Source organism: Lacerta agilis, chromosome 2 (assembly GCF_009819535.1).
Source record: "Lacerta agilis isolate rLacAgi1 chromosome 2, rLacAgi1.pri, whole genome shotgun sequence".
Lineage (NCBI taxonomy): Eukaryota > Metazoa > Chordata > Lepidosauria > Squamata > Lacertidae > Lacerta > Lacerta agilis.
The window spans coordinates 78351045-78364520 of NC_046313.1; the positions used below are offsets into that span (position 1 = coordinate 78351045).

The 13476-nt window shown below is 39.1% G+C and overlaps 1 protein-coding gene across 1 annotated transcript in view; it reads left to right on the top strand.

Moving 5' to 3' along the window:
* The window catches only part of CACNA2D3 (calcium voltage-gated channel auxiliary subunit alpha2delta 3), a 487051-nt gene that overhangs the window by 440353 nt on the left and 33222 nt on the right, over window positions 1–13476 (top strand). Inside the window, exons 31-32 of the mRNA XM_033140932.1 lie at window positions 3188–3258; window positions 12447–12522. Coding sequence (XP_032996823.1) covers window positions 3188–3258; window positions 12447–12522 — 147 coding nt within the window. The remainder of the gene's footprint in view (window positions 1–3187; window positions 3259–12446; window positions 12523–13476) is intronic.

The window sequence follows — 13476 nt, forward strand, 5'->3', positions numbered from 1 at the left end:
CCTCTGGCAATACACGGCTATGCTGAAGTAACTTTGTAAACCTAAATTAATTTGGTACAAACATTCTATGAAAACAATGTCCATATATAAGTCTGCAGAACATACCAAATTTAATATTTAAATTGAAACATCTTTATGATTACATGGTTGAATATTTTTGGAATATTGTTGAGATATTTGGAGGATATTTATTTTTCAACTTATCCACCACGAATTTGTCTACTCTCCTTTTAAAGCTACTTAGACTAGTGGCCTTCTAGGGGAACCATGAGCCCTACATTACAAAGAGCAGTCTTCTGCTTGGTCAAAGTCCTGTTTAAAGATAAAGAACCATAAGAAGGGAGAGCTAGAGCCTTGACGTTGCCCAACAACAGGTCCCTGGTCATAGTTTTCCCCACTGTGCGGGGATGTATTATTTTTGTTGTCGTTCAGTCGTGTCAGATTCTTCGTGACCCCATGGACCAGAGCACGCCAGGCACGCCTATCCTTCACTGCCTCTTGCAGTTTGGCCAAACTCATGTTAGTAGCTTCAAGAACACTGTCCAAGCATCTCAACCTCTGTTGTCCCCTTCTCCTTGTGCCCTCCATCTTTCCCAGCATCAGGGTCTTTTCTAGGGAATCTTCTCTTCTCATGAGGTGGCCAAAGTACTGGAGCCTCAACTTCAGGATCTGTCCTTCTAGTGAGCACTCAGGGCTGATTTCTTTGAGAATGGATAGGTTTGATCTTCTTGCAGTCCATGGGACTCTCAAGAGTCTCCTCCAGCACCATAATTCAAAAGCATCAATTCTTCGGCGATCAGCCTTCTTTATGGTCCAGCTCTCACTTCCGTACATTACTACTGGGAAAATCATAGCTTTAACTATACGGACCTTTGTCGGCAAGGTGATGTCTTTGCTTTTTAAGATGCAGATGTATTATATTTCTATTTAAATTATAGCAATCATTTCTAAATGTGTATCTATACACATAAGTTAGCATGTGCAAATTTATGCAGATCAGTGTCCTTTCTCTGGGTGATATGTTTCCTCTTCTTTGGCCATGGGCACCATCACACCTCAAGTCACTGAATTCCACAAGTTATTCTGTACTTCTATTGTCTGTACCAAAATCCTTTTCCTTAGCTCTGAATTCCTTTATCAGTGTTACACCTATTTCGAGGGTTGCCATATTTTGAAGAGCAAAAAAGAGGACATATTTGCCGACTTCTACTTTTCACTATGGATCTCTATGACAATTCTCATTTTATATACCCATGGAAAAGAGGACAAGTCCTGGAAAAGAGGACATATGGCAACCCTACGTATTTCACCTTTATGATACACTCCCTGACATAGCAAAGTTAAAACAGATTGAGTTAACTACTCACACCAGAGAGAATGTATGTGAAAGAACAGAGGAGGATTGGATAGATATCTCCTTGGTTGTGCAGGACCCAGGAGGACAGCATCTTGTTGAATGGCCACAGTTACACTGTCTTGGTGTGTATTTCCCCTCCTAGAAATGCAATCTGAATATCTAATCATAGTTTTTTGAGGTCTGTGAGGACATTGGAAATGGTCCTAACAACACAGAGGCAAAGGGTATTGGGTACACACAGTATTTGAAATTACGGGGAGAGGGCTGTAACTTTTAAGATAAACAAGGATTCTTCCATTTTTCATCCTATGGATGCTGTGAAAACTCCTCATTTATAGGTAACTAGAGAAGCACTCGCATTGTGTTTTCTAGAAAATTCTTAGTATTGTCTATATACAATAAATGGAAAGGTCAAATTAAGTTCAGTAAAGCAGAAAATTCTAGAAATATTACCCAGCTAAAGCTGCATGATATCAGTACATCCCCATATAAACCAACAGAAATTAAACATGCTTGGTTGCATCATTCTACTATTTGTTTCAGATTATTCAAAGCTTATTATTATGTGATGAAAGCTAACCTTTAAAGCTGAACTGCAACTGATGCATAGTTGTAGAATCAGATTTCCTTCTTTTTGTGAAATGATATAGGTTATTGTCATTTTTGTGAAGCTGAGGAAAGTGTAGTTGTTGGGGCCTGTTTGATGCCTGACACCCTTAGCCTCTTGATATTCATTGCTCGCAGGGCCCCAGTGAACCTGATGTATTAAAGCAATAAAGTACAAATGATCTCCTTGCTCCTAGCAAGATTTACACACCCAAATACTTTCGGGTAGAGAAGGCAATGCTTGTTCTTTAAGCAGAGGAATGCTTCCGTTTTTGGCTTAGCCTGTAATTTCTTTGCCAACAAACTCCCAGGTGCATATTTGAGGCCATGTCTATCATTTGCCATGGTATCAGGGTTTCATTAAAACAAAACCCATGCAACCCACACCATCCCTTTTCCTTCCACAGAAATTTTGGTATTACTCCTTTAAGGAGTAGATAGAATACATGCAGGAATTTCAGGGGGGTGGGGCGGTTGTATGAAGCAATGTACTCAAGGGTTTTTAAGGAGCAAGGTTGTTTCTGTGCTACGAAATGACACTTCAGCACATATGTATGGGGCTTTCAAAACTGTATGACAAGAAAGAGGCCTGCCTGGGAGATAACAGGTCTCTTTGGGATTGCCCAGAAAACCTATAACCCAAACGGTTGTTTTCCTGTCCAAGATTTATCTTCATTATCCCAGGCCTCTTTAATTTAGTGAACAAGAGCATAATGTAGCACTCCCCAGTATGAAGCTAGAATGTAAACATTTATACGTCTGATAAAATGTAGTTTCAAACAGTTTAAGCAGGTCATATAGGAATTACAAAAAAATACTTTTTTATGATTTGTTTAGGAAATCCTTTCAAACCCTGTTTATATCTTTATGGAGCAGCTTTTTAATCACATGGGTTTATGCTCAGATTAGAGTATTTTCTTTACAAGCTTTAGGGTTTGAGTGTATTTTTTTATTTTATTTCCAACATCAGATGTTATGCAATGAACCCCAGTCTATTGTGTAAACTCTCACATCTGCTCAAGGGATTATTTTGTAATCCCTGTAACGTGTCCTGACAGTTAAATCCTTTTTCAATTTTTATGAAAGAGAAGTACCCCTTAAAACTTCATTACGTAGCTGTCAAAACTCCTCCAATGGCTTCATAGGAGCTGCCACGGTGCATTGCAGCAAGCATAGATTGGCATTTATTTAAATCTCCAGACATAATTATGTTTTCTCTTGCAGACTGGAAACTTCTTTGGTGAGGTTGAGGGTGCAGTGATGAACAAATTGCTCATAATGGGTTCTTTTAAAAGGTAAGAAGTCTACTCTCCACTACTTTTTGCAGTCATCAAACATGATAATACATATGAAGACAAGTTCAAAAATTATTTTGCTTGTTTCTGTGTAATGGCTTCCTTTATATTTATCCTGATTTTCTGTCTGAAGTAGTTTATGTGAAAATACAATTACATTGGGGCTGGTTCTTTCCCCTGTGGGCATCACAGTGCTCTGGATTGGTATTTCTTCCACCAACCCACCCACATCCCCAGAAGAGTTTTCATTAACTGTGGTTGTTGCAATCACAGAACCCTGAAGCACAACACTTGTCACTTTTTTTCCACAGTGATGAGGTACCATTAGTGAACACTCTTTGGATTCAGTCATTTAACCAGCTATAAATCCGCTTAACAGTTACCTCATTTAGCCCACATTTTACCAGCTTCTCCACAAGAATATCATGGGGGTCTATGTCAAAGGTCTTACTGAAATCAAGATACACTATGCCCACAGCATTCCCCTGATCCACTCAGCTTGTAAAAAAGAAACGAGATTCATCTGGCATGACTTGTTTTTTGAGAAATCCAGACTGGATCTTTCAACTAATGTAGTAGAAGGAATTCACACTAAGACAATCATTCCATTTTGGCTTAATGGATGGAGCCCCCCTCCCCCCAAGTGCACTTTTCTGGGCTTTCCCCACCCTTGCAAATACTTCTGCTGATGGAACTTATTACCCTCTGTATTGGTAAAGGTAAAGGGACCCCTGACCATTAGGTCCAGTCGTGTATTAGTATATTTTTGCTAATATATGAATTTAAGCACACTTTCCAATAGTATATGAATTTTTGTACACATTATTTGTTTTTGTTTTTTAGCTTTTATTTATGCAATTTTGACAGCTTTTATACACACGCCATACAGTATCCATCACTGAACTCTTTTCCTAAGATTTCTCAGTCCATCTCTCTGGCATTCTAGGGAACTTTGATCTGCTGCATTATCTTCTCAAGTCTTCTTTTTTGATGTTATTTGCTGCTTATATGTTACCTCCTACTTGTAGGTTAAATTGTATATTGTACCCTTAAAATAATCTCCGAAACACCTCCACCTCTTCTCTTTAACTCATCCTTATTCCTTAGTTTCACAGTCATGGTTACTAATTATATGTATTCTGTCAATTTGTTCTGCCAAAGCTCTTCTTCTTTCAGTTTGTTTGTTTGTTTGTGTGTTTGTTTGTTTGTTTTGCATATACTGTACACTTCTAGCTGCAGCAGTTGTGTATAAAAAGATATTGAGTGCCTTTTTTGGAATGTCATCACCTATTATTCCCTCTGGTCTTTTGGGAAATGTGAGTTTTACAATCTTTTTAAATTGTGTGAATCATTTCTCAATACTTTCAAGTGTACTTACATGACCACTACATATGAATCAGGGTCCCCGCTACCTTCCAGCATAAATTCAACCCCTTTTTGTACATTTTCACTAATTTGCTGGGTGTTCAGAAGCCACCGGTACATAATCTTTTGTAGGTTTTCCTTAATAAGATAGCAGGCAGAGAAATTCATGGTTTCTCCACATCATTTTCCCCATGCTGACAATTCCGTGTTGTAACCAATATCTATAGCCCATATTGCAATTGTTGCCTTTTTGTACACATTATTCTGTTGACAGAATATATCACAAATGGTAAAGTGTAAATTTTGAAAAATACCTGTGTTTTGGTTCACATACTGTTTGAATTACGCAGATTCTCCTTTAAATGCAAATGGAATAAATTTATCCTCCATCTTTAGTTGTCTTGCTACTATTCCTGCTCTGTGGGCCATTCATAGAAAAATCCATATACAGTACATATTTTCTGGAAGGCTTGGGTCTTTGATTAGTGGTTGGGAGAAGCATGGAAGCTCTCTTAAAAAAGTTTCTTCGGTGAGGCTGGACAATTTATTTACATCAGCTAACTTTCTGATGTAAGTAGTTACTGACCTCAGAGGTGTACTCAGGTGAAATTTGCCTTTGTATAACACACAGATATTCCCAAACTGTAATATCTAACAACTGTCAAATAATTGCTAATCCAAGATAAACTTTGTTGTTCAGGTGAAACAGAAATGTTTTTAAATGTTAACAAATAAAAAACCTGCAAAAATTAAGAAATCCAGTTCCTAGTTATATTGAAAAGCTAATCCTATGCCACAACCATATTTTATTGCAAGTAACGTATAACTAATGTGTTAGCGTTTTAAAAAAGCAAACAAACAGACCTTCATGCACACATGGCTTATATTTTTGTCATGTAATATGATGTTGAGCATTATACTGAGTTAGGGAAAGTTAGGGAAAGACTGGCTAAAGCTAAAGTGAGTGTAGCCCCTTTTATAGCCTTGGTATCTAATTTGAGACGGTTCATTGATTGAAAAGTTAATATGCTGAGAAAAACCAAGTTCTATCCTGAAGATAGCACACAAAGAAAATGAGGTGGTTATTTAAACAACAGGAGCTGGCAATTAAAAAGGAGATAAATCCCAAATAGGGTAATTTTACGAAGTAACCCACCTGCCTCTTCCCTCTCTGCAAAGCAGATAATTTTTTGTTGTAAAGGGAGAAAGCAGGCAAGCAGCAGAGGTCTTTAAAATAGCCCAGCTGCAACATAGACTTTTCCGCAGTCCCTCCTTCCTTTGTCAAAGCTATGAATAGTCACTTAGGGCCTATTCATCTAAATGGCTGCAAGAACCTGGCTGGCAGTTCCACATGCTGCAGCAGTAACCGCTGTAAACAGGAACCATGTGAGAGATGTCTAGTACACAATGTGGTCATTTCCCACACCTGTGCTGCTCACCCCTGCCCAAAAAAGAAAGGCCCCACAGTAGTGAAGAGAATGAACAACAACACCAGCTTGGCTCACATGGCTTCCAATTAACAGGGGCTATTATTGTGGACACAGGGCAACCTAGTCAAGTAGAAGCAGCCAAAATGGCACAGGAGGCTTGTACTTCTGTGGTTTGGCTCTGATTTCTCTGATTTTGTCAGGCTTGGTTTATCTCTCTCTTTTCCTTTGTTTTGTGTTTGTTGCAAAACAGTTGCAACGAACAGGACCTATGGCTGGAAGTTGCAAAGTCTAGAAAGTTGAGAGTGCCTCTGAGCATGTATAGGGTGTGACACTAAGTAGCCACAACCATCTCCTACACATTTGGGATTAAGGAATATTTTCACCCAGGATGGATGCATTTTGAAAGCTCCCATTTCAGAGAGCTTAACACTACAGTATAATAACTAAAGGGCACCCCGGTGTTTAAAGTGTTGCAGTGGTGTATTCAGATAAACTTAGTTTGTATCAAAATGTTACAGAATTGTCATATTATAAGACCAGTCTCAAATCATGTTGCTTATGCAAAATGTTCTTCTTAATAGCATTTCTCTCTCTCTCTCTCTCTCTCTCTCTCTCTCTTTTTTATTTTTTATTTCACTGCACCAGTATTGCTACTGGAGTTTGCATCCAGTTTATAGTGCTATCTGTTGTCTGGGTTTCCATATAGGCAGATGTCCAAGCCTTAATACATTACAAAATGGATAGTTAGAAGACATCAGTAGAGGGTTTTTGTTTGTTTTTGTTGTTTTGCCATTGCAATCATGTTTTGCAGGAAGCTTCCAATTGGACTATTTTCCCAGTTACTGTGGAAAATGGATATGACTAAATTTACTCTGCATTCAGCGTTTTTTAATTGACTAATACAAATGAAGAGCTGGAAGGGATTAACCCCCCCCACACACACCTATTTTAACATATGCATAATCCCCAACCCCTGAGATCTGAAAGGGGGAAACTTATGGGTCACAATGACACTTACCCACCACCTTAATGCACATCTGCAGCATTTGGTGATGATGCTCATGAGGTGTCTCTTACATGAATGAAAGGGGCTGAGATTTAGTGGAGGATCCTGCTGGAAGGAGGGTGGTAGTCCCCCCGCCCTTTGTGCCATGTCCCACACTGTTCTACAGGAACTCCCAACTCTCATTATTCAGGATTTTGAGAAGGGAGGGTATGAGGAACTGATGAAAATGGACTCCCCCCTCTTCCCTGGGCAGGAGCATTCCCTGAGTGGAATTCTGTCAGACTTATGGATCCGATGGGTGTGATTTCACCCATTACTACTAAAATCCACGGCAGGTGTAAATGTCAACATTTATAAAACATTCGAGGAGTTTCAACTGGACAGTGTAAAGTATACATATTGTCAAATGTTAGTTCTCTCCATTTCAATAAAGCCAAGATGCTAACTAGTCTCTGGTGTAAAAGAACAGCAAATGTTTCTCCGTCTTGTGAAATGTACACAGTGCATATATTCTTCCAAAATAAAACCACCGTGTTTCATGTATTGTGAGCAAATTGGAATGAATCTTTAAAGGCATGGAGTGACTACATAGGCTTGCTATCCTTAAAACTGAATCACGTGCATTTGAGCAGGTTTATATGGTGTGGAAGCCAAATGTTCTTCCTGTTTCTAGGAACAGAATTCCCTTTCCATTCAGTCACTTTGATCTGACATTTTTTTTATTGGGGCATTTTACTTTCTTCTGAGAAAGAAGTGGCACAATATGCTTCCAGACATGATGCTAACCTAAAAATCAATGGACAGTAGTTCTCTAGAATTGGACCATAATGTTAGATTGATAAATCTATTTTTGTACTGCCAGTTTGAGTTTTTCAAATGTATTGAATATTTTGAATAACTGTCCAAGAGTAAATATCATACTTTCCTCAAAGTAAAGACCTTCCATTCATGTAAGTCACATGAATGTCTCTTTGAGAATGTAACTGAACACTTTGCACTGAAATGTGAGAAGCCTACAGAGCATCCCAGGGCAAACATTGTTATAATTTGCTGGCATAACCTGAGCTGCTGGTAATCCTTTGAAGTTAAATTGACTTCAGACAGCTTTTCTTTTCTCCTTGTAATCTGTTGCAGAGTTCAAACCTTGATTTTTACTATATCAGGAAATTGTCTATAAAAGAGTAGGTTTTGTCTCAAGGTGTTTGCTCTAAAAGGATGCATGTTAAGTCGCTAAAAAATGTTATTTGGCATTACTTCCAGGAACAAGTTTCTCATGAATGTGTTGTACCTGACTTTTTGCCTGATACACAGAGAAACTATCCCATGGTCATTGATAATAACAAGGTTGCAGGCAGTTAGCACAGTGATGTCAGAAACACTCAGACATATTATTATCAGTTGCTAAAATAAAGCACAGAAGCTAAGTGCAGTGGTGCATAGCCCAAGGCTTGGGCTGGGCAGTTTTATGGATTTAAATTTAGTTCAGAAGGAAAGCAGATAGTTAGTGTGTTCTTTAGCTATAATCAGCAAAAGAGGAAACGGCTATCTGTAAAATGTAGATACTCAAAAGATACACAATCATTACAAAAAGGGGTGATAATCTGGAAGTTATTCTTATGCAGCAGCCTTCCCCAACTTGGTGCTCTCCATAAATTTTGGACTCCAGCTCCCATCAGCCCCAGCCAGCACAGCCATGCCCCCAAAATCTGGAAGGCACCACGTTAGCGAAGCCTGTGTTGCAGCATTTAGTTTACAAGTACTTGTGGGCTTCCCACAGGCATCTAGTTGGCCAATGTGAGAATAGGATGCTGGACAAGATGGGCCATTGGCCTGATCCAGCAGGCTCTTTTGGGGATCTTATGAAATGGATTTCAGGTGTATTAGTTTTTAAACAATGGGGTGAAAACAAGCCCATTTTCCCGATTATAGCAGAGTTTAAATTCACCAAGAATGATTATTGCTTATTTATATAAGATATTTATGTCCCCACACCCTTCATAATATTTACTCTGTGTCATTTGTCATGTAACTTTAAACAAACAATAATAAAATATGTAATTAAGGCTGCAGTCTGTGGCCACTTAGCTGACAGTGAACTAGTAGGACTCACTCCAGAATAAATATGTACAGGACTGCACTGGACAAGTAATAAACAATCCTATGCTCTCTGGGAGGGTGGCTGAGGGGCTGCAGGATGCTGTGGGCACCCTGTTCTGTGGGTGAAGAGGGAGATCCACAGTCAGAGGACTCCCTGGTAGGGTGGTGGACAGCTCTGGGGCCATTGATCTTCCACAGTGAGTGCTCCACGAACAATTTGTCCACAAATGGGGTGTGTCAGGGATGGATCAGAGGACACTTTGGAATGGATCCAAAGTCCCCTTCTTCCCCTGGCATCTTGTGCCAGCTCTGGAGCTGTTATGGCTGTTTTCTGTCTCATTAGTATGAATGGGAGCTGGGAATGGAAAAGGCCACTCATGCGCACACTCCTCTTTCTCCCTGGCTGCAGTGAGCCAGCAGGACTTAGAAAGTAGTGGCTCCTCTGTGATGGAATCTCCCCACCACCAGCTTTTTTGAACTGCTCTGTAATTATTTATTTATTTATTTATTATTATTATTATTATTATTATTATTATTATTATTATTATTATTATTATTTATACCCTGCTCATCTGGCTGTGTTTCCCCAGCCACTCTGGGCAGTTTTGGCATATCTAAAAACATAATAAAAACGCCAAGTATTAAAAACCTCCCAATACAGGGCTGCCTTCAGATGTCTTCTAAAAGTTGTGTAATTCTTTTATCTTCTTGGCATCTGAAGGGAGGGCATTCCACAGGGAGGGTGCCACTACCAAGAAGGCCCTCTGGCTGGTTCCCTGTAACTTTGCTTCTTGCAGTGAGGGAACCAGCAGAAGACCCTCAGAGGAGGTCCTCAGTTTCGGATGGGGATGGAGATGTTCCTTCAGGTATATGAACATATTAGAAGATTTTGAGGGGATAACAAAAGTAAACATTCCCCTACTCTCTTATCTGCCTTTGGCCCAGAGAGAAAACAACAACTAGAAGGTCACTTGCCATGAAATTCATCACCTTCTCATTCAAAGATATCCCTAGAATATTAATGTGTTAGTCATATAGAAGAACAGTAAAGCTACATGTATCTCGGTATTGTGATGCATTACATGGAGAGATTGGAAAAGGCCAAGGGGCATTGTGCCAGAGACAACAATTGGATAAGGAACAGGAAAGTCAGACAGCAGTATTGCGTACCATGGGAAAAGGTTTCTAAATATGCTATTGCAATTTGCTGCTCTAATATGGACAAATGTTCAGTACAGCCTCTTTTATAATGATCATTTGGACACTGGGCCTTCAACTGTAACCCATGAATTATGTTACTTTTAAGTCTCATATGGTATCCTGTTCCAGTTTTGGCAATGAGAAATGGAGAGGGGAAGAGAGCCAAGGTCATAATACGGTTTCTCCTTAGCCAATAGACCACCTACTGGGAGCTACTGCTTTAACTGTAGTGAGTGCCTTTTCTTTACTGTACTATCCATCCCCAACACTTCTTCGGTATCTGAAGAAGTGTGCATGCACATGAAAGCTCATACCAAGAACAAACTTAGTTGGTCTCTAAGGTGCTACTGGAAGGAATTTTTTATTTTATTTTGTTTTGACTATGGCAGACCAACACGGCTACCTACCTGTAACATCCCCACCAATGTTATGTAATGTTACAGGTAGCAGGTAGTTCAGATGGTAGAACATGAGATTCTTAATCTTAGGGTTGTGAGTTCGAGCCCCATGTTGGGCAAAAGATTCCTGCATTGCAGGGAGTTGGACTAAATGACCCTTGTGGTCCCTTCCAACTCTACAATTTTTAGGTATAAGCATACCCCTTTCTAAACCCAATTTCTGCTGATCTAGCAGGTAGTGCTGGCTAATGAGCACTTCACCCATTGTACATTTCTACCTCTTCTATAATGTACATTGAGCATCTTTGGCTAAAAAAAATGTATCCTTTGTGTTTCTTTCACTTGTTTCAGAGGTACAGCAGAACCATTTGTATAATATCCAGCTCCAAACACATACCCCAAACAAACTTGTTCATTCTATAAGAAAATTGTGTCATATTTCCATTCATACATCCGTTCTTGCCAAAGGGCTAATCCAACTCCGAATGGCTTTCTTTCTTTCTCCTCTAGGTCACAGAGACCTGTGGCAAATTGTCCACTGACATATTCAGCCTCTGCAACGTATTGTGGGGAAGAAGAGAAACCACTTTTGTTAGAATGGCAATTCTAAAACTGTAGGTCTTGTGGCTGAATGTAGTCAGCATTAAGCTTCATGAAGATAGTTCTGCAAATATTGTCACATTGTGGGTCCTATTTTTTTTTAAAAAAAATATGTTTTAAGTATGAAGAAAGTCACATTTCAAACCATTTTTTAAATGTAGCACCTCAATGTATAAGCTTTATGGACATTTAAATCTGACTCTCCCATGTTCCAAACCACCACTCTCCTTACTTCACCATAAAACAGCATCATAAAACTACCGCAGACGAGGTCTGTGCTTGAACCGCTTTTATGAAATGTAAAATGAATAGACGAAATGGAGAAATAGTTGAAATCTTTCCTTCATCACTCGGTTGCTACCTTGCTCTGTATTTTGCAGAAGTCATGTGCCAGTCCACCTTGTGCTGATCAAGGCTCATTTATAAGTGTAAATATGGCTTATTTGGTAGAACTGTCTATATACTTTAGGTTGAAGTAATGAAAACTCCTCTGGCTGAAATTCAACCACCTACACCTTAGGAGGCCACAAAAAAAAAAAAGGAACGGCAAGAATATTTCTGTCTACTTGCTTTGGAAATGATTTCGAAAGCCAAAATTCAACCACAGGACTGTGACAAAGCCAAAGTCAAACACTTTTGAGTCCCATTGATTTATAATGGTAGAGATTTAATGACACATTTCTCTTTCCCTTTGAAACGAACTGAATCTTAATGTGCTTTGGTCCTTAATTTTGGACCAAGGGTTGGCTATCTTAACATTACATGGAGTGCATTCTACCCATTTCCTTACCCTCTTTGTCTTGTCCTCCCCAATTTGTTTTCTGTGTCTGTAGTGTTTCTAATTATACCTTTTAAAAAAAATCTCACAGCTTTATTGAATACTTACAGACTTTACAGTATTTTCTTTCCCTTGCCTTTTATTCTTCTTTATCTGGAATATGTATTAATGATCCTTTCTAACCCCATTGCTCCCTTTTAAATGTTTATTTGTTCTACTTGCCTTGTGGGCAAGTCCTGTTGTATTTCACCCGGTTTTCCCCAGATGTGTTTTCTTCCTTTTACTCAGGTCCTTTTTTCTATTCTTCTCTCTAGAATTACTCTTTATGACTACCAAGCCATGTGCAAAACAACCAAAGAAAGTAGCGACAGCGCCCATAGCTTACTGGATGTAAGTACAGTTAACATGAACATCCCTGCATTGTTGCTGAGAGAAAGAGGGAGAGAGGAAATGCAGTATATGTGTACCATCTTTATGTTACAAGTCTTCTCAGAAGGCTTAGAAGTCTTCTCAGATTGCCTTTCAGCGCTATTCCACATCACGAGAAAAGTGGTTTGGAATAAATCAAGGCAAATCAGAGTAGACCCACTGAAAATAATGAACCTAATTTTAACTTCAATGGGTCTACTCTGAGTAGGACCAGTGTTGCATACCACCCAGTGTGATCAACAATTGCCATTTCAGAACACTCTACAGTAGCATTTTCTCCCCGACTAGCACTAAAGCTTTGTCGCTGTCTTTGTCTGTTATGAACACCTGCTTTCTGGAGTTTGTAAATTGCCTATAAACATTAGCTATGTTTTAAATTATGAGGGGAATTTCAATAGCCCTCAGCTTAACATTAAAACCAACAACACTTCAGCCATTAATGAACAATAGATTCATTTTCTAAGCATCTAACTTGTAGACCTACAAAAAGGGTTCTTCCTCCAGATGCACCTTTATTAAAATTATAAAGAGAGAGGCCTAGTGTATTTTGAGCCTCAGTATTTGCTGCAATATTTGTGAGTATGGTTAATGAATGTAGGGGGAGCAGATGGTTTGGGTTCAGGAGGACTGGAGGGGGAAGAAGAAAAACTGGTAGCCCCATTGCACAAGCATATTTTCATCGTGCAAGCAGACTAGATCTCACCCCAAAATGGCAGTTATATAGCATGAATATTATTAATTCACTTGCAAATGTGATGGTTGCTGAAATTGTCAACAGAATATGAGTAGAATTCTGTAAAATTATGAAGCTCTATAGATTAGGAAGCTTAGTTTTGTACCTACCATTTCTTAAATTTGAAAACACAAAGTGATGGAAGCACACCAAACCTTCACCTTTTATTATCATAGCTGTCA